General features: G+C 36.1%; 1 protein-coding gene and 1 pseudogene across 1 annotated transcript; both read right to left on the bottom strand.

The window, feature by feature from the left end:
* Positions 1 to 210: 210 nt before the first annotated feature.
* LOC145948409 (uncharacterized) lies at positions 211 to 1,402 on the bottom strand (the record flags this gene model as incomplete). Its single annotated transcript, XM_083058101.1, has 1 exon — positions 211 to 1,402. A coding segment is annotated over exon 1 (1,082 nt), but the record flags the coding sequence as incomplete, so codon positions are not given.
* Positions 1,403 to 14,659: 13,257 nt separating this feature from the next.
* On the bottom strand, positions 14,660 to 20,580 carry LOC145948408 (uncharacterized; annotated as a pseudogene).
* Positions 20,581 to 23,689: the final 3,109 nt, after the last annotated feature.

Below are 23,689 nucleotides of genomic sequence, written 5' to 3'. Positions count from 1 at the left end.
GATTAAAGTTGTTGAACGCGAGCCACTTGTCCTTATCGCTCGGTAATCGGATAGCGCAGTCATTCATCTTTCCGCAGTCTACTGTATGTGACTGCAACTTGTCTTCCGAATGGAAATAGTGTAAGCATCTGTAAAAGATAATAGCAATTATAAACACATTATAATTATTTTATGATTATTTAATATATAATTTGCAATAAATATACATACCGATCACAGATATATTTCTTGTGATCTTTTTTGCTCAATTGCGAGCTCACGAGCCGGGAGAGATTCTTGATCCATGCGAAATGTCCAATGTTGTTGCTGTCTTCCACGTACAGCAAGTTGACATGTCTGTCTTTCTTCTGCTCACTGAGACGTATCGAGACAATGTTCTTTTCTTCGATTCTGTACACATTTATCGAAATGTTGTTTGATAGTTCAAACTTTTTGATTTGATTCACAGTCACTGGAAACTCAATGTCTTGGAGATTCAGCACTGTCGAATAATGGGGATATGACGACGTTCTCTCACTATATTTTGCAACTGGATGCAGAGCAGCGACAACTGCCCATGCAAAACATGCATTGTCTTTAGATTGCACATTAACCACTGCTCTGTTCATCATTATTTCTCGCGGCAATTTAATGTGACATCCCGCACGCATTGGATTATACTTGTTTATATTTATATTCAAATTGATTATTCGCGACAATGCCCAACCACTATCACGTTCTTGAAATTCTTCTAGCGATGCTAGTGTGGGCTCGATAACGCGGCGTTTGTACCAATCATGTAAATCGGAGGTGCGAAAGATTTCAAAGTTTTTAGTATTGATAGTTTTATTAGCGCGCTTATCGCCTGACACAAACTCACCATTAAACATAGTGTTCACTTTCACACTAGTGTGTTTTTGCAACACTTTTTGCACGTGTTCGATCACAATGTCTTTGGCATCCTCTAGAAATTGACGAGGTTCGATGTGGTTGCTGTTTATCACCGCACCAGTCAAGATGCGGCTCTCGAACGCCGTATCAATCTCTCGCCATATGAGTCCGATGTCTCGCGAACTGCTTCCGGCACCTGCGTGTACAAAACGTCTGCGTACCGAATTCTTCAACCCTTCGAGACGTCCGATTTGGGAGACAAGCGATTGTCGAACTCCGATCGGTAATCGTGGACGTTTTATTCGACTTTGTTCTTCCAGTGATTCGATGTATTCGTCACATTGCTGCTCCCACACAATATATTCTTCCACCGAATTCACCCTTGCGGCTTGCTCCAACAAACTTGCTTCCAATTGTGCCATTTTTGAGATGCTCTTGCTGAACCTCTGACAATGATACTAACATGGTATGCCTCTTTACCATCCTTTTTATTTAATCGTAGAGATCATTGGCACTCGAGTATGTTGCACATTTAACCTTGACAATAATTCTAATATTTCACTAAGGATGATGTCATAGCAGCCGTGCATCGGCGCTTGAAAATTGCAATTTTACACATTTTGAACACCTGGGGGATGACAGCAGCCGGTGCATTGGTGCTTAAAATTTGAATATGTTACATTTTGCACATTTTGACCTTGACAATAATTCTAACATTTCATTTGAGGATGATGTCATAGCAGCCGCGCATCGGCGCTTGAAAATTTTGAATATGTTGCATTTTGCACATTTTGACCTTGACAATAATTCTAACATTTCATTTGTGGATGATGTCATAGCAGCCGCGCATCGGCGCTTGAAATTTTGAATATGTTGCATTATTTTACATTTAATATTTCATTGAGGATGATGTTATAGCAGTCGTACATTGACGCTTGAAATTTTGGATATGTTGCATTATTTTACATTTAATATTTCATTGAGGATGATGTCATAGCAGCCGTACATTGACGCTTGAAATTTTGAATATGTTGCATTATTTTACATTTAATATTTCATTGAGGATGATGTCATAGCAGTCGTACATTGACGTTTGAAATTTTGGATATGTTGCATTATTTTACATTTAATATTTCATTGAGGATGATATCATAGCAGCCGTACATTGACGCTTGAAATTTTGAATATGTTGCATTATTTTACATTTAATATTTCATTGAGGATGATGTCATAGCAATCGTACATTGACGCTTGAAATTTTGGATATGTTGCATTATTTTACATTTAATATTTCATTGAGGATGATGTCATAGCAGCCGTGCATCGGCGCTTGAAATTTTGAATATGTTGCATTATTTTACATTTAATATTTCATTGAGGATGATGTCATAGCATTCGTACATTGACGCTTGAAATTTTGGATATGTTGCATTATTTTACATTTAATATTTCATTGAGGATGATGTCATAGCAGCAGCTGTGCATCGGCGCTTTGATTGGTTGAAAATAATTTTGCGTCAGCAATAATCCCCACCCCATTGCTTTGTATCAATAAAAACTTGTAATAATGATTTAGTATTGTATCAATCACTCGATTGAAAAGGTTCTTTTAAAATGTACTCCGCCAGCATGAATTATTACGTTCCAGTACAAGAAATGCCTAAGAATACAAGTGACAAGTAAGTTTCGATTCTTTTTTTGTCAAAATAAAGATTTTTAAATAATGATTTTTAAATAATTTTTGAAATATTGTTCTAATTATTTTTATAGCATTCAGCGTGCGACTCGTATACTTGGGCGAAGATATGCTCTAACCGCAACATCCTATAAATATTTGGAAATAGGAATCAGCGTTGGAGCTGTATCATATGTGGAATAAAGCTCTTGGTGATAATCGAGGCAACCACATAATATTGCCTATTGAAACATGGATATCACTAATGCGGAAACGTGCGGACATTGAACGATTTTTACAATCATCTCAAACTCCATTACGGATTCGAGATCTAACAATAGAAATTGTTAAAATATCGGATTCAAAAATTGTCAAATTAACATTATCCAATAATTTTTTATATATGAAGCCATCGACTCTATTACATTTATTTGAGTTTGAAAAATGTATAGATCATGTGTATTTCTGGCTATGTGAAAATACTCATCTTGTGAATGAAAAATTTAAACAATTTGCAACTATTTTACAACGCAATAATATTACTAATGTATGTGATGCTGTAAAAGCGATACGCGAAAGTGATGCGTACGATAGTGAATCACTCATAGATTGTGAAATATTAACATGTGCTGTAGATGATATTCTTCACGATGCTTGTAACAAATGAAATATTTTTTATTGTTAATCTATGTTTAATTATTTCTTTCCCAATAAGATATAGCTAACAAAACTATTTCTTCGTTCTCTGGAGATTTAAAAAGTGATGAGCTAGCTGAGACATGATACTCCAGTTAGAACAAGAGAGATGTAGAATTAAAATCAAGAGGGGAGCAACATTATAATATGTGTCCCATCATAAAGTTTCTGATAGTCTTGAATGTAAAATGGGTAGAGAAGTTGTGATGGATAGAGAAGATGTGGTTGATGATGATGATGTGGTGAATGATGATGAGATGATAGTGATTGATGATATATCAGACGTTGATGATATATCAGACGTTGAAATGGGTTCGGACGTTGAAATTGAGCCCGCGACCGATTCCGATTATGATAGTGAGTGCGACGACGTTACTCGCGATACAAGAGTGCACAGCTTGTGCACTGCGGACATCATCGCCATGGATGATAGTACTAGAATGTGTGCGATACATATTTATTATTGTCCATGGGATGGACTCATGTTGTGTACAAGGTGTTTCATTAGATTGCGAGATCTGTATGTGGAGATTGACGTCCTCCGCATTCACAGGACCGGGAGATTTGAACAACTTTTGGGGAGATGGTGCAGCGAGTGCAATAGCCCGCTGGACCAAATGTTCACACGGAATATGTGTCCAGTGTGCAATACATGTAAGTATTTCTTTTCAATTATAAATTATTAAAATAATAAAATGATTAATAAAATAAATAATATATATTTAATAAAAAATTTTCTGTTATGCAGGAGTCCCCGCCCAGCAGTCGCCGCCGCTTCTCGCAGCATCTCGCATTCGGCCGCCCAACCATTATCCAGCCACTTAAAGTTCATATTTTATATTTTAGATTTTATTTTTGATTATATATTTTATATTACATTTTATTTTATATTATATATTTTAAATTTTTTAAATTTTAAATTCACACACACACACAAACATTTTGTAAAATACACACACACACAGTTATAAATAAAAATTGCTTTAAATATTTTTAAAAAAAATGTATTTATTTTAGAATATGTTCTCTCCCCTTCCTCCTATTAAAATCTTATTAATTAAAATTACTGTAAATATTATTAAAAAAAAGTCTCTCTTGCGAACGCCTCTCTCTTTGCGTTCTCGTTCGCTGCATCAGCTCTCGCGCTCTCCATCGCTGCATCATCTCGCAACATATCTCTCTCGCTCTTGCATATACGCCTCTCTTGCGATATCTCGCTCGCGTGCGCCTCGCGCTCTCCTTCGCTGCACCAGCTCTCGCGCTCTCCTTCGCGTCATCTCGCTACCTCTCGTCATCTCGCGCTATCTCTCTCGCTCTTGCATATACGCCTCGCTGCAACACCTCGCGCTCTCCATCGCCGCATCATCTCGCTACCGCTATCTCTCTTTCGCGAACGTCTCTCTCGCGACATCTCTCTCTCGCGTTCGCCTCGCGCTCTCCTTCGCGTTCCTCTCTCCCCGCGGACCCATTACCCAAAAAGCTTCACGCGGTCTTTCGCGGATTCCCCTCTCCCCGCAGACCCCTCACCTACAAAGCTTCATGCGGTCTTTCGCGGACGCCTCCCCCTCCCCGCGGACCCCTCGCGGACCCGGCACCAAAATCGCGGACGCTTCCCCCTCCCCGCGGCCCCCTCGCGGACAATAACCTCGCGGACGCCTCCCCCTCCCCGCGGACCCCTCGCGGACCCGGTACCAAAATCGCTGACGCTTCCCCCTCCCCGCGGACCCCTCGCGGACCTGGTACCAAAATCGCGTGACGTCATCCCCCCCCCCCCGCGAGACGTCATTCCCCCTCCCCGCGTGACGTCATTCCCCCGCGCCCTGGGTTCCCCTCGCATCTCACCCCCCCCTTATTGCCCCATGGGTTAGAACCGGCCTAGTATATCTACTAAAAATTAACCATTGCAAACCCATGTAGAATCGTATTAAAAATTATCCATTGCAAACTCATGTAGAATCCTATGAAAAATTAACCATTGCAAACCCATGTAGAATTGTATGAAAAATTATCCATTGTAAACCCATGTAGAATCGTACTACAAAAGTAATGATATAAAAAAAAAATTGCGCCAAGTGAAAGTAGAAATTGTACCAGTGGAAAATTAAAGTTGCAAACATATATAGAGTCGTATAATGAATTAGTAAAAATTTAAATTTGCAAACTTATGCAAATTTAAAATTAATATAAAATAAAAAGAAATAAAAAAATTTTAGTTAAAAAAACTTGGCGCGCTGCTAAGTAATATCCTAATGATATTAAAATTAAATTGTTACTTTAAAACTTATTGCAGTTAAAATATATTTGTAGTTAAATTAATTAATGTAACTTTAAGGTGCATTGTAATTTTGAAACTTAGCAGCGCGCCAAGTTTTTTTAACTAAAATTTTTTTATTTCTTTTTATTTTATATTAATTTTAAATTTGCATAAGTTTTTAAATTTTAATTTTTTGTAAAAATGGTTATTTATTCGCGCAATTTTTGGACATTACTTTTTGTAGAGATATTAATTTTAGAACATAAATTTTTGTCAATTGACAGATTTTTTTATTTAAAAATACTTTTTTGTGTAACACTTTTTTCACATGGCGCATGGACTTGGCATCTTGTTCATCTTTTTTTTAAAAAGATAAGTTTTTTATGGTACGATTCTACATGGGAGGGGTTTGCAAATTTAAATTTTTACTGGTTCATTATACGACTCTATATATGTTTGCAACTTTAATTTTCCACTGGTACAATTTCTACTTTCACTTGGCGCAATTTTTTTTTGATATCATTACTTTTGTAGTACGATTCTACATGGGTTTACAATGGATAATTTTTCATACAATTCTACATGGGTTTGCAATGGTTAATTTTTCATAGGATTCTACATGAGTTTGCAATGGATAATTTTTAATACGATTCTACATGGGTTTGCAATGGTTAATTTTTCATAGGATTCTACATGGGTTTGCAATGGTTAATTTTTCATAGGATTCCACATGGGTTTGCAATGGGTACGATTCTACATGGGTTTGCAATGGTTAATTTTGCATAGGATTCTACATGGGTTTGCAATGATTAATTTTTCATAGGATTCTACATGGGTTTGCAATGGGTAATTTTTGTTACTGGCGTGCCCTTAACTAGGCACCTTTTTTTACCTTTTTTTTAAAGGTGAGTTTTTAGAGATTATATCATTCATTTTTGTATATGATAAACATCTTTAAATAAATAAGCAAAGAATCCGCCACCACCCCCGTCATATTTCAAAATACGACGGTCCTCTTTGCTTACTATAGATAAAAATAACTATCTTGTACAACCATTTTTAATTAAAATATTTTTAAAAGTTTTAATTTATTAGTTGTTGCTAATATGTCATTAAAAATATTTATTATTTATTATACAATCTATACGTCTAAGTATATATCTCCATTGATGAATAATAGTTGCTGCTTATCTAGTTCATTATTAAATATATAAATAAAGCGAAAAGTGTTTTTATATTATATCATTCCATTTTTAGTAGTAAAGACAAATTATTGACGATTTATGTAAAAAATATTTTTTTTGCACTTCGCGAATAATGCAAAATGTAAAGCGTTGTCATGAAATTGCTAATACATTAAGATACATTTTTTTATATAGGACTGATCGAAATACAATTGTTATAGCCCGAACTATAACCAGTAGTTATTAGAAATTAGAATTTACTGAATATCTTTATAGAATACTGTAAAACATTTTTGCTTATAAAAGAGCGCTCTCGACAAACGCTCGTCGCGTGAAAACGCTAACGCAGCGAGACACGCGCGAAGCACCGGAAACCGCGAGATGCAAGCGAAGACCAGGGACTTCGACCTGCTTCGCTTGCAATTAGACCAAAAACGCGTGAGTATTGTTAACCAATCAGAGACCTGTTTCCAAGGGCCTCTCCCGAAAGAAATCCAAGAAACAAAGAGGATATAGGACGGAGAGCCCGCCCGCGAAGGCAGTCTCGAATACAATTCCTAAACATCAAGACGCGGTCGCTAATAAGAAACCAGAACATCAGAACGAGACTCACTAACAACGACCTGAATTATTGAGAGGAATACGAATATACGCTCATCGAATGTTACGCGAATATATATTTAAAGAAAGGACGAGAAATAAAGCGAAACCATATTCAATCCGAAATAAAAGTGTATTTTAAGAGAAAGAAAAGAGTACAACACTCCTAACTTCCTACGAAGTCCTGCACGACCCGAGGATCCTCATCCTTAATTCGGCGCAACCCCAGTGCCTTGTTCGAGGCACACAACAAAATTGGTGGCAGCGGTGGGATCGCGCCGACGGACCGCCAGGACCAGCAGGAACCTGAAGACCTGAAAACAATACAAAAGTATTAGAAAAATCAGGCACGTCGAAATAATCGACGGACAACACAGAAAGCAGCATACTAAAAAATAAGACCCGCAATACACACATACACAACGTGTGGAAGCAGGCACGTCAGTTAGAAAAACAGCTGACGGAAATAAGCAGAAGTCACAGTGCAGTGAAAGTGAAGGACGGACAACGCAAGCAGTACGAAGAGCGATAAGCAAGCAGCTGAGAATCGAGTAGGATCGCCAACGTCCCAAGGACAACGCCGACCTGCGACAATCTCACGGACAACGCATCATCACCGAGCGACGACCTGCCGTATCAATCACGAGCACCGAGCCGCCAGCCGTTATCAGCCCACGAGCGATCGAGTTGCAGTAGCAGCAGCCAAGCCGTAGCGATAAAGAGCGTAACGATGCGAACCGTAATACTGTAAGTCCGATCCTTATAATATTTCTGCGTGAATGTCGGAAGGGAACAAGACATCCCCGAAACCGATAGCGAACAAATCTTGGCTACATAGCGACTCAGCCAAACGAGCGATTCAAGCGTTACCCTTAACTGTAGAAAGACTCGAGCGAGTTCGTAGAAAATTAGAGAACGAATATTCAAGCGAAAGCGAAAACGAATTACCCGCGAACGTCATTGTTAAACGCGAGTTCCCCTTCGATAGTTTTGACGAAAGTATACTAAAGACGCGAACAGACGGTAATAACGAAAATATAAAAGAAATTAAAATACGCGCAAGCAAAACCCCTAGCAACGCGTCACAGAAAAGCGGATGGTCAACTACGTACGATAGTAGCGATTTTGACTCTAACGAAGATAACATGTCGGTAATGCACACCCCACCAAATGGTGCAGCGGACGTATCCGTGGGTGCTGTGGACCGCGAAATTGGTCGCCTATGCGAAACTATAGAGCGCGGAAACGTACATCGCGTAGAAGTCGACGTACACAGGACACCCGCCGAACATAGGACACCCGTCGAAAACAACGCGAACGAGGAAAATCCTATGATGCGCGACGTATTGCAAGGCCTACGAGATTTACAAATCGAAATGCGGACAGAAATAAATAAAATGTACGATTGGAGGTCACGCGGAGAGAGATCAGACGAGAGTCGTCAAAGCTCCCGCGAACGCGCACGCAAACGGGATGCAAATAGGCACCGCGATAATCGACATCTCCGTGAACACACCCGTAATCAAAATGCGGAAGAGAGATGCGACAGTCGGCAAGATCTACGCGAACTCACTCCCGAGCGAGACAGAAATAATCAACGTGATCACCGCGACTACCCTCGAAATCGAGACGCAGGAGATCGACGGAATCTACGCGAACACACACGCGAACAGGGAGCGGATAGGCGCTTAGACAATAGGCAGATTAGATCCCGCGAACGCGCTTATGATCGAGATTCGGACGAAGAGCACGAGCCTCGTATGGCTTACGGACGAACCGAGCGTGACATCCGAAATCGGCGGAATGCCTCACAACGGTACATGTCACTAAAGGAGGCGCGAATAATGATACCGGAGTTCGACGGCACAACGCGAACCCGATTACAAGAATTTCTAAACTCCTGTACGTACGCAATTAAAAATATTCACCCTGATGACGAGGAAGCGTTAATTCAAGGAATATTATTTACTAAATTACGGGGAAAAGCCATGCAAGATTTTGAGACACGAGACATTCAAACGTTCGAAGAATTGAAAGACCAACTAGAAAATTCTTATCAAAGTAAGCGGAGTACAGCGCATTTACAAATCGAGTTCAATTCGCTCAAGCAAAACTTTAACGAACCGGCACAGAGTTTCGGACAACGCGTCGACAAACTTGCCAGGAAATTATATAGCTCAATGATTGAGGGAGAAAAGCGTTCGAGCACCTATAAGCGTGCTATTTTAGAAACCATACAAAGCCAAGCATTATTAAATTTCCAATTCGGGTTACGTAACGAATTGAAAATACTCGTGCGATCACAACGATACACAACACTCCAAGAAGCGATAACGGGCGCAACCGCAGAAGAAAAGTTAATAGGATCTAACGCATCGCGAATGACAAATGCATCACAAAGCAAAACTGGGCAACAACCGCGACAAGGTCAACATAAAACCACGCAATGTTATAAATGCGGAAAATCGGGACATTACGGACGCGATTGCCGCAGCAGTAAATACGCGCTCCCAAAACCGGACAAGCCCCCTCGCGCAAATACCGTAGAGAAATTCTGCAATTATTGCAAAAAACGCGGACATAATCGCGACGAGTGTTGGACTTTAAATGGAAGGCCGAAAACAAATACACCGGACCGCGATAAGGGAACCGATAATAAAAAATCGCGAAGCATAAATAAAATTGAGAACAGTAAGAAACCGAAATCGCGAAAAAGAGATACCGACTCCGAGTATAGCAGTGACGAGGAAGAACGGCAAGAAGAAAATAATAAAAAGACACGCGCAATAGAATATCAGGTGACTCACGTGCGACAGACGCCTCGTGGAGCAGCGAGCCTGAATTTAATAACTCTACCTATACGCGAAGTAAAGAACGGCAAGATTAACATGCTCTACGATTCTGGAGCTACTGTCTCTTTAATAAAAGTTAAACACCTGAAAGGTGAAACCGAGATATACAACGACAAAATTACTTTGATCGGCATAACCGGGCATAAAGCGCGAACAATAGGAAAATTCTACGCGACTATCGATCTAGGCAGCCGAAAAATCAAACACGCGATTTATGTCGTAAAGGACGACTTCCCAATGGAATACGAAGGGATCATAGGAATCGATTTTCTACAAAAGCAACAAGTCACGTGCGATTACAAAAAACAGGAGATTCAAATAGGAAACGCCGTATTAAAATTACGACCGTACAATAAAATTCAATTAAAACCGCGTAGCGAAACGATAATACAAGCGGCAACGAATCGTAATAAGATAGGCGTGATAAAGGCCGAAGAAACAGCACCGGGAATATATATCGGACGATGCCTGGTAGAACCAAAAAATTTTGTGTGCCCCGTCAGTATAATTAATACGACCGACGAGACCGTAGAGATTAGTACGCCGCTCGTAACCGTAGAAGACATATGTGAAGATAACGCACACAAAGTATACACGATACACACGGGCGACACTCATAACTCGTCAACGCGCGACGAACGAATCTGACAATTATTACGCACGGATCATCTAAACGTCGAAGAAAAACGCTCAGTACAACGGATATGCGAAGAATATAGCGATATATTTCATTTAAATGAAGAACCATTGACATGCACCGCGACGATAAAGCACGAGATAAACACGCGCGCCGACACCTCGCCCGTCAACGTAAGACCATACCGCCTTCCCGAGAAGCATAAAGCAGAAGTAAATAAGCAAGTGCAAGGAATGCTAAAAGACCAAATTATTAGAACAAGCATGAGTCAATGGAATGCTCCATTATTAGTAGTGCCGAAAAAAGCCGATGCGTCAGGAAAACAAAGACTCAGGGTAGTAGTAGACTTCCGGAAAGTTAACGATTTAACTATAGGCGACTCATTTCCTCTGCCTAATATTACCGATATATTGGACCAGTTAGGGAACGCCAAATATTTTACGACGCTTGATCTAGCATCAGGATATCACCAGATACCGATGGCTGAGCGCGATAAAAACAAAACCGCCTTTTCAACCCCCTATGGACACTACGAGTTCAACCGAATGCCGTTTGGATTAAAAAACGCGCCTGCGACCTTCCAACGATTAATGAATTCGGTACTAACAGGGATACAAGGGCTCAGATGTCTCGTTTATCTCGACGACATCGTAATATACGGATCCAGTTTGGAGGATCATAACAAAAGACTCGTGGAAGTACTACAGAGATTACGAAAACATAATTTAAAATTGCAACCGGAAAAGTGCGAATTTTTACGTAAAGAAGTAATATACTTAGGGCATATTATTTCCGAGAACGGCATATTACCCGATCCGTCGAAACTAGACGCGGTAAAAAATTTTCCGACGCCACAAAAAATAAAAGACATACAATCGTTTATCGGACTAGCGGGCTACTATCGCAAATTCATTGAAGATTTCTCGCGAATCGCGAAACCGTTAACAAAACTAACAAAAAAGACGGAAGTTTTTGTATGGGGAAACGAACAACAAATCGCGTTCGACACCCTAAAAGAAAAATTAATGACCGCGCCAGTGTTAAAATATCCGGACTTCATCGAAGAATTCAACGTGACCACCGATGCCTCCGACTACGCAATCGGAGCCGTGCTGTCACAGGGACCGGTAGGCAATGACCGACCTATCGCTTACGCCAGCCGAGTGTTATCTCGGGCAGAGCAAAATTATAATACGACCGAAAAAGAATTGTTAGCAATCGTATGGACAGTTAAACATTTTCGACCATATGTCTATGGAACAAAATTTAAAATAATAACCGACCATAAACCTCTAATTTGGCTATTTAACGTCACGGACCCCGGATCAAGACTCATCCGCTGGAGATTAAAATTAGAAGAATACGATTACGAGATAATTCACAAGGCCGGACGAGCAAACGCGAACGCCGACGCGCTAAGTCGACACGTAACTCGAGATACAAGCGAGAGAAGAAAGAGAGAAATCTTCAAAGTAGAAGAAGAGGAAGAAGAGAGAGAAGAAAAACTCGCCGATAACGCAAGAGTATATACCGAAGAGGAGAAACAACAAATACTCTACGAATATCATGATGCACCCACAGGAGGACATCAGGGAATCGAACGCACAATAAAAAGAATTCGATTAAAACATAACTGGCCAGGATTAACAAGAGACGTCGAAAAATATATCTCGAAATGCGAATCCTGCCAGAAAAATAAATTATCGCGACGAGTAAAAGCACCCCTCATTATTACGGACACGCCGAGTAAACCATTCGAAAAATGCGCGTTAGATATAGTCGGACCGTTAACAATTACTAATAACGGAAATAAATATTTACTAACTTTCCAAGATAATTTAACAAAATTTAGCAAAGCGATACCGATCGCAAACCAAGAAGCTAACACGGTCGCGAAAGAATTCGCCACGAAAATAATTTTCGAATACGGAATTCCCGAAAAAATTCTAACCGACCAAGGAACAAATTTTGTAAGTGAAATATTTAAAAATACGTGCAAATTACTTAAAATCGATAAAATTCAGACAACAGCTTATCACCCCGAAAGCAACGGAGCATTAGAGCGTTCACACCGTACGTTAGCCGAATATTTAAGACACTATATAAATGCCGACCAAACAGACTGGGACGAGTGGAATCCCTACGCAATGTTTACGTATAACACGACCCCACACACGGTTACGGGGCATACACCTTTCGAATTAATATACGGGCATCAAGCGGACCTACCGACAGCTCTAGCGAGACCGCCCAAACTAACGTATAGTTACGACGACTACTCGCAAGAATTAAAAGAAAGAATACGGGCGTCAAATCAACTCGCGAAAGAGAATATTAAAGAAGACAAAATAAAAGCCAAAGGGTACTACGATAAATCCGCGAAAGAAACAAAATTTAAGATAGGCGACAAAGTACTAGTATACGACGAGACGCTCCGACGGGGACGATCGAAAAAATTAGATGCACTATGGGCAGGACCTTACGTAATAACCGAAAAGAATTCCGACGTAAACTACACAATTAAAAAAGGAAGAAAAGCAGTGCGCATGCATACGAATAGACTAAAGCTATTTATAGAAAACTAATACTTACTGTTATATACTTACTGTGATCCGACAACAATATATACTATTTTGCGTTTCTCTTTAATTGCGCAACCGACCTATGATATTGTAAAAGTAATAAAATTCCCCACACCATCCTATAATAATGTATACAATTATATCAAAATAGATAATCAAATAATTGTTATAGATAAAGAAAAATTAACATATGCGACAATGACGGAAAGCGAATTGCGAAACTGTAATAAAATTAATACACAATATGTATGTAAACGCAATTCACCTATACACCGCGTAGATTTAGACGCACCATGCGAAATGCAAATGTATACGCAGCGACAACATTATCAGAGCAAATGTAATGTAAGACACTATGTCTCAACCCACATGTTATGGATAGCATTACACCAAGAGCACACCTGGTTATACTCGACGGACGCCGAACAAACGATAACCATACAATGTGACGGTCAGCTCGAAAATAAAATAATAAGAAACGATTATAAAACTACATTGTAAACGGGAATTATAACTGTACGTAGCATTAGAAATAATCTTAACAAAAATAAGATAAGAAAGCGAAAAACTTCGTACCTCCGTTTTTCTTTTTTTTACGGGGGAGGAATGTTATAGCCCGAACTATAACCAGTAGTTATTAGAAATTAGAATTTACTGAATATCTTTATAGAATACTGTAAAACATTTTTGCTTATAAAAGAGCGCTCTCGACAAACGCTCGTCGCGTGAAAACGCTAACGCAGCGAGACACGCGCGAAGCACCGGAAACCGCGAGATGCAAGCGAAGACCAGGGACTTCGACCTGCTTCGCTTGCAATTAGACCAAAAACGCGTGAGTATTGTTAACCAATCAGAGACCTGTTTCCAAGGGCCTCTCCCGAAAGAAATCCAAGAAACAAAGAGGATAGGACGGAGAGCCCGCCCGCGAAGGCAGTCTCGAATACAATTCCTAAACATCAAGACGCGGTCGCTAATAAGAAACCAGAACATCAGAACGAGACTCACTAACAACGACCTGAATTATTGAGAGGAATACGAATATACGCTCATCGAATGTTACGCGAATATATATTTAAAGAAAGGACGAGAAATAAAGCGAAACCATATTCAATCCGAAATAAAAGTGTATTTTAAGAGAAAGAAAAGAGTACAACACTCCTAACTTCCTACGAAGTCCTGCACGACCCGAGGATCCTCATCCTTAATTCGGCGCAACCCCAGTGCCTTGTTCGAGGCACACAACACAATATTAAATGATTAAATAGTAATCATAAACTTGAATACAACTTTATTTTATATCGAATTAGTATTATTTATTACGTATTTTTTGTAAAAATATTATATAAACATTTTTAGCACCTCTAGGCCACTGCCTCTTTTTAACTTCTGCATCAATTTCTATCCAAATATTAGATAGTCCTTCTCTACATATGCTTACATAATGACCTTCATCGGTGCACGAACTATCATAAAGCATAGCACTCATCGTTTTGTACAATTGTCCCGCTATTAATACTTTAGTTGTTGGAATAGCACATAAGTTAAATTTGTGTTCTGCTTTTATTAATTTACCATTTTGTGCTGAAAATAGTATTAAACGAATAACAATTATTTCTCTTGTTAATGTTACTTCGTTTTTAAATATTTGATCAGTTCCAGTACAATATTCACATGATTCGTTGTGTAAGTGAAACCAATGTGAAAATGTAGAATTTAATAATTCATTAAGATTACAACTCTTTTCCTTTAAATTATCAAGGGAAATTGAAATAGCAATATTATTTTCAACAATAGTTTTTGTATTACCACATGTTTTGCATCGCTTGGTAGAAGTTACCTGATGTTGTATCAAATTTCTAATGCAATCATATTTTTCGCAAAGTGCCGTAAGAAAATCATACGCATTTCGTTTTACCATACTCGAAAAATATTCTCCTAAACATTGCCGTATTGCATATGTATTTAAATTACGCATTCCATTTTCATATCGATGCATTAATATACGTAAAACATCTGTTTTGTCGCAATTAATCAACTGCTGCCTAATAATATTTAAATGTAATAAACATTGCAATACTGTATTTGCATAACATGAAACCTTGTCTGTATTCTGAAAACCACGTACGACCCAAACAGTGCTTTTAATTCTTTTATTTAAAACTGTATGTTGAATTTTTTGATCTGAATTTGATTTTTGAACAGAAGTAACTATTTTTGGTAACGCCCATGGAACATCTTTTACTTTACGACAGCCTTCTTTTGACACAGCAATCATTTCTGCTTTCGGATTGTATATCTGTTTTAAATGATTATATTCAATAATAGCTTTTTCGTTAGCTATTACTGCTGAAGAATCAAAGTTAATTAAATGCACTCCTTCTAGAGATGTCACTCGCGACAAGGCAACATAAATTTGACCACAACTAAATACAGAGTTGCCAATATCCATAACAACACTTTGCAAACTTAATCCTTGGCTTTTATGAATAGTAATGCCATAACTTAAAGATAATGGAAATTGTTTTCGAATAACATACGCTCTATCCAATACTTGAAATTTAGCCGTTACTCTTTCAATTTCATATTCTAAACCTGATGGTAAAAGAAGTTTAATCTTTTCTACGTCAGTAGATGTTTCTCGTACAATTGAAATTACTTTAGCAATTGTACCGTTTACAAGACCCAAACTGGCATCGATATTACGCCGAATCATAACTTTTGCTCCAATTTTAATTGTAATTTGTTTTGAAAGTCCAGCTGTTCGAGAACTATCATCATCGTTATTTGACAATACTTTTAATACTTTCTTTTTTACATATGATGTACAATCAATCGTATCTTCAGCAATTAATAATATTTCTTTGGAAGTAATGCGACTTAACATTGCATTATTAAGGACATCACACATATTACAAGTAGGAAATAAGCAAACAGTGTCCGATGATAAACTGTTAATAAAATCACATAATTCATTTAATCTAGATTCGACAGAATCAGCTTTGAAAGATATTTTTCTACTCTCTAGAATTTTACAATCAGATTTTGTCACTAAACCAATACGAATTCGCGACAACAACTCACGGTATGAATTATCTCCTTGCAGACGCATATTGATTATCAATTCATCATATTCAAATAATGTAATCCATAAATTAACAGCATTTAAAGAACCAAGATTAGCAATTTTTTGATCTGATAAATGTGTAAAGATAAGATCTTCGCGTACAGGAGGTAATTGAAGCAAGTCTCCGAATAAAAGAATATGCTTTCGACCAAACCAACCATCATCGCAATCACTAGTATCAAATATCTCAGACAACCGAAGATGTATATATATTAAAGTCAAATTAGATATCATTGATACTTCATCAATTACGAAAAGAATAACATCTTTAAGATCTGCTCGTAAAACTTTTAATACACAATCAGATAATTGTTTATACTTAGGAGTTTGACTATGTTCAACGGGTAATTGAAGCAATCTATGAACTGTCAAACCATCTATATGAAATGCTGCTATACCAGTAGGTGCTGTTACAGCAGTAGTTTTGTTGAGATGTTGTTTTATCCAGCATTTAAGAGTCTTGATTAAGAAACTTTTTCCAGTACCACCTTCTCCGCTAACATATAATCGTAATATTGATTTATCGGACTCTACAGCATTGGTAACTTTATCAAATACTCGTTTTTGATCCGTATTTAATTTTACTATCATTTCAGATACATCAATTTCTTGAATTGCTCTATCACCAAGATCTTTAAAATCTTGCATTGCTTCACCAGCCTCTATATTTTGAATACTTATTGCATTTTCAGGATCATCCTGAGACTGCTCTTTTTGCAAATCGTAATCTAAGCATTGCTGAACTAACTGTTTTGCAGTTTCAAATGCTTTTTGCAATTCTTCTAATCTTTCATGATATTGCAATGCTTCTAAAAGATGCAGTTTTACTTTGTGAAACGATTCGGTATAAGTATCGCATTCATTTTTAAGATCCTCTAATTTTCGCCATGGTTTAAACATAAGCAATAACGCAAAGAAATAATTTTCCGGCTGTGTATTAACATTATATCTAAAATGATTAATAAGATATCCGCGCTGTCGCCGTTTAAGATAACAACCATTACCTATTTTATAATATTCAATAAACTTATTTTTCGGTTTGATCTTTGAGATATCGTACCACTGTGCAAATTCATAAAGAGACATATTTTCTAATTCGTTTGGTATATGTGGATAATGATCATCTATCAAAGATTGATAAAATATATCTGTAGATTCAGGATCAAGAGCTTCAATTTCTCTACGACTTTTTAATTTTCTATATCGTATTTGATTAACATCTAACCATCTGATGGTTGTATTTCGATCAGTTCCATACAAAGGAATACCTAACATTGTATCAGCAGCTTCGAGAGCTCCACATTCTCTATTATTCGTAAATCGCAAAGCAATATTCCAAAGATGACTCGTTAATGATTTGTTTTTGTTATCCTTACTATCAAGAATATTCTCAGATAATTCACTTTTTCCCGCTTTATTCATATATTTAGTAACATACCAGGTTAGCAGCGATGATTTTTCACCAATAAATTGTATATCCATATTACCTTCCCATGCAATAAGAAGAACAGGATTATAATCATTTATATTACCTTCATTATCCGTTCGAGGAAGATCATAAAGTCTACTTTTATGTTTCAATTGTTTTCTACCAGCTATCGAAGTTGCCACATCCCTGATATTCAAAGTTTCAGTAACGGGACGAGGAAATCCAAAACGACATCGACGAATAACTTTACGTCCTACTTTTTTAGAACGAAGACAATAATCGTTATGTGTATGTCGCTGATGCGTATCAACACGTCTGTACAACAATGGCGAAATATTTTGATCCGGTATTGTGCAGCTTATATGTTGTGAAATAAATTTGGAAACTTCCTCAATAGTAGATTCACCGAAAATTGGTGCATTTTTAATCCAAATTAATAAGTGAAAATGTTGTATACCTCTACCTTGATATTCTCGTCGCCAGAAATAGTGCGTTACTTCTCCAATTGGATGATCTTTTGACCTAGTGAAGTCAAGCATTGCCCGAAACTTATTATCGAGAAACCTGGATGTTGATACAGGATATCTAACAACGAGTGCGCTAACGCTTGAAGGAAGCGTCATGCCATTCATTTACTTCACGAATATATTCACCTAAATCTTCCCATAACCACTCACTTGGACTGAGTGTTAAAAACCATGTCGCAGGTCCATAATGCTGCGTCATACAATTTAAATCGTTTCTCGGTTTACACCAATATTGCTCCGTATTTCGAAGTGTGGCAAATATTGTACTCAAATTAGATTCCAACAATTCTTTCGACATTGCGTCTAGGTATTCTGCAACTGTATAACGAAGTCGCGGATTAGTTACATTCATTTTATGAAAAATTCCACGACTTAATTGACGCATATTTGCATCGTTCAATAAATAAAATACATATTGTAGATTTAATCTATACTGTGGATGTTTAGATGTCAAACGACATTTAATAAATTCATGATCATGAAGTTTAACTTGTCTAATCTCACGTTGTCCATTAATACCAGAAGAATATAAATCTGGAAAACACATTAAATCTAAATGTTGCTCACGATTGTTCAAAGGCAAGTCCTGAATTTTTAACATTTGATATAAAGCTGTCGCAGTTTTATTTGCTTTCTTTTCATATAAGGGATAGATGGTATATTGTTCGTAATAGCCATCGTTTTCAGCATTAATCACTTGAGTCAACATTGCTTTCTGTTGACCTTCTAACGTATCATTTTTTATCTCTTCTATCGGATCATTTAATAATTCAGTCTCATCATCAGCTACTTCTGCATTATCTTCTGTCTCTTCTTCCATTTGAAATTCTGAATTTTTTAATTTTGGTAAACGTAAATCTTTGTAATCATTTGGCAATATAATATGAGAGTATAAAGTATTGTTGCGCTTTAACCACGTTAAAGCGTCAAGTACTTTTTTAATATCAACTACCTCTTCCCAAATAATCTTTGATTTTGTCGGGATACCTCTAACTAATATATATAATTAATGATTAATATTTATTGGATCAGTATTAGAACATAATTTATTCAATGTCTCCTGTAACGGAAGTGGTAAATGAAATGTTCTACCTTTAACTTTTGATACCATTTGTCTTTGAGGCAACTTTTTATTAATAACAGTTCCCATTTTAAGGACAGTTTGAAACGCTTTAGTATCATGTATAAGTATTTTCTGTATAAGAATTTTTTCTTATACAGAAAAGTATAAGAATTTTTTCGAATGTATTAAGAGATGATATTACTTCAGGCACTTGATTTGTAAAGAGATTATTTAAGACGCAGTATGCAGGCATTAAGCCTTTACGAAATTTGCCTGCACAATAATTACATATATATTGCGCATCAACTTTTTGTTGTACATACGTCATTAAATCTTTCCAAATTTTAACATGTACTTGTGTCTGAAGACTATTGACTTTAGAAACACTTTTTTTATAACACAATCTCTCGCATGATACGCAAACATGTCGTGGTGTGTCCACAGAGCGTTTAGTCAATGCTTTAAATGCTAAACGATATTTAAACATAATATCATCATCACTCAAAATTGTATCAATCCGTTGATGTCTGTACATATCTACTTTCTCCTGTGCAGAAGTCACAATTTCATTCAAAGTGTTCATATCAGCATTATTTAATGCATCATCTAGATTTTCCAACTTTCGATAAAAATATGTAAGTTTATAAATTAAACGCTTCATATATCTTACTTTTGGAAAATGAGGCGATAATAATTGAACTGGAAGAAACATTCCTTCGCAAAGTGTTAAATCAATATAACAGCTACGCGTATGACCCAATTTCTCATTTGAAGTTTTCATAGTACATTTATGAATATTTTGCATAAGTTTTGGTACATTTTTTAAAGTACATGTATTTACGGTTTCGAGAAACTTCTGATAACGATCAATTAAAAGCGGATCGTTAATTTTACAGCTTGCAGTATTACACATCAGTTTTGGTTCATTGTTTAAGATACATGTATTTATGGTTTTATGAGACTTCTGAGAACGGTCAATTAAAAGCGGATTGTTAATTTTACAGTTTGAAATATTACACGACCAAGATTTTTTAGCTTGTTCTGTTGTTAATGGTAATATGTTTACTACTTTTCCTTCTACATTCATTACCAAAGGTTCCAATGGATTTACATCATGATGATATGTAGACTCAATGAAATAATTTTCAGATGAGGCTGTATGTCTAGATTCGCCACATAGCGCAGTTAATTTGTCTTCGATTGTAGAACAATCTGCGACAAGAGTCAAATACACTTCTGATTTCTTTTTAATCAAACTTAACATTTTGTATATATTGCGAATATAATTTGTCCTAATACACATGCACCAACGTACAATTTTTTCGGCTTCCAATCGTTTCTCAATATGACCTTTAATATTGATTTTTTCAATAATATTTTTTATAAATATTTCTGAACAATTACGAAGTTTTATGGTGTTCTTCGACCAGAATTGTTTATACTTTTTAGTAATTTTTTTGGCAATATTGCAAGTTTTAATTTCAAATGTAGATTTTGTCTTGATTTTTTGTTTTTTTGTCAGATAATATCGCTTATTATAAAGCCATTTGTGATTAGGATTCAATCTTTTTTGTCTATCTCGTTCATGCTCACAGTTTTTCAAATAACGCATACGCTTTTGTGCGCGTTTATTTTCTAAATTTTGTTTATATCGATTACACTGTTTAGCGCGATTATTTTTTAAATTTCGTCTATATCGATCACACTGTTTAGCGCGATAATTTTTTAAATTTTGTCTATATCGATCGCGTTGTTTAGCGCGATTATCCTCTAAATTTCGTGTATATCGATCGCGCTGTTTAGCGCGATTGTCTTCTAAATTTTGTTTATAACAATTGCGTCGTTTAGCGCATCTATGTTCAAAGCTCTGTTTATACAGATCGTGCTGTTCAATGCAATTATTCTCGGAATCTTGCTCATATAAATCATGTTTTTTTAGCCTGATTGTTTTCTAAATCTTGTGAATAGCGTGCACGTTTATTTACACAGTGATTTTCCAAATCATGCTGCTTAGTTTCTTCATAAATATCATTGTTTGTTTTCATTAAATTCTTTGAAGTATTTTCCATTAATTGTAATTGATTATTACTTAACTCTTTTTTAGATTGGTTAATATGACGTTGCTTTTCTAACCGATTCAAACGTTCCATCTCACATTGACGTATAGTACGTTTACGAGATGCTTCAATCTCTCTTGCTTTTATTACTGCTAATGGAAGCACCTTTTGAGGAGCATATTGCGGATTTTGTGGAAAATGCTCAATAACATTAGATTCAAAAATCTTAATTAAATGCAAATGCATTAAACTATGATCATATTTTATTTTTTCGGGTTTAATATTGAATAACAATGAAATTGCAAAGGCTATTGCAAAAACCCCGCAATCGCTACCTTTTGGTTGGTATTGTACAGTAGGAAATTCGACAGAATTTTTTTCAAACATGTTGGAAATAATCTTTTTAAGAATTGTTCATGTAATTTTTTAATATTTAATGAATCATAAATAAACATATTTTTTGTATCGTAATAACTACACACCCAATGTCCATCTGATGGACCTGACGAACTATGTAATATTTGTATATGTTTTTTATCAATTGGCATAGGTTGAATAGTATCAGGAAGTTGTAATCTCCATGTTTCGACAGGTTTATAATCTGAACAATTTTGCAATAAATAGTTAAAATGTTCCATATGTATATCGGTTAACCATTCACCTCGAATGATTATATCTTTATCTGTAGGTAGTAGAATTCTATGTTTTTTTGTCTTTACAGACATTATTTATATTTATATATATTCGATAAGAATAAAATAATTTAAAAAGATACAATTTTTTGTAAATATGTAATGTAATAATAATTTATCGGCGCACAGCAGCCACTTTTTATAGACGCACAGCGACCACTTTTTGTATGCGCACAGCAGTATTGTATGGGCGCACAGCAGCCACTTTTTGTAGGCGTACAGCAGCCTTGTATGGGCGCACAGCAGCCACTTTTGTAGGCGCACAGCAGCCTTGTATGGGCGCACAGCAGCCACTTTTTGTAGGCGCACAGCAGTCTTGTATGGGCGCACAGCAGCCTAATCTTTTCTTGACCCTTCTTCTTTTCTTGATTTTCTTCTTTTCTTGATCTTCTTTTCTTCTGTTCTTGATCTTCTTTTCTTCTTTCCTTGATCTTCTTTTCTTCTTTCCTTGATCTTCTTTTCTTCTTTCCTTGATCTTCTTTTCTTCTTTCCTTGATCTTCTTTTCTTCTTTTCTTGATCTTCTTAAAGGTTGCCTAATTAAAAATTTTATTTTATTGTAATTTGTAATGCACATTTCAAAAATAACTGTAATTTATTAAAATATAACTTTTTTATACATACAAATAAATACATAGATGACAAATTATGCTTTATTTTTAAATTTAATTTTATATAACAAAATTGCATAACTAATAAAATTAAATAACTTATTTAAAACGTTTCTTTAATAATTAATAATTTCAAAGATATTTAAATTAAAATGAAAAACTACAAATAATTTTTTAAATTTAATATACTTATTTAAATTTTAACATTATATTATACTACATATATGTGATGTCCTATATTTCTTTCATAATAATAACTACTTTCTTGTTACAATCATACAATCATCCAATTGGTTGTTTCATAAATATATATTTGCTAATATAAAATTATATAGCATATATACTTATAGATAATATTAATTATCACATGTACGTAGTAATGCAAAATGTAGATAGCTTGCTATTTTTTCATAATATATATATATATATATATAATGATATTTGTAATGACTCTTGTGTGTTACGCTACCATTTTATTATTTTCATAAGAATAACTATATTTTCTTATTACGCTATCATCCTACTATTTCTTTCATAAAGATATAATTGTTGATATAAAATAAAAAAGTAAATAAAAACTAACAAATAATGTAAAGAGATTACTTATAAAGAATATGTATTTATATATATATATTGATAGCTTATATCACATGTACGTAGTAATGCAAAATGTAGATAGCTTGCTATTTTTTCATAATATATATATATATATATATATATATATATATATAATGATATTTGTAATGACTCTTGTGTGTTACGCTACCATTTTATTATTTTCATAAGAATAACTATATTTTCTTATTACGCTATCATCCTACTATTTCTTTCATAAAGA

The sequence above is a fragment of the Prenolepis imparis genome, unplaced genomic scaffold, assembly GCF_030444845.1.
Source record: "Prenolepis imparis isolate NDT839.2.m4 unplaced genomic scaffold, iyPreImpa1.0 SCAF_375, whole genome shotgun sequence".
NCBI lineage: Eukaryota > Metazoa > Arthropoda > Insecta > Hymenoptera > Formicidae > Prenolepis > Prenolepis imparis.
This window is presented reverse-complemented; position numbering and strand designations above follow the sequence as displayed.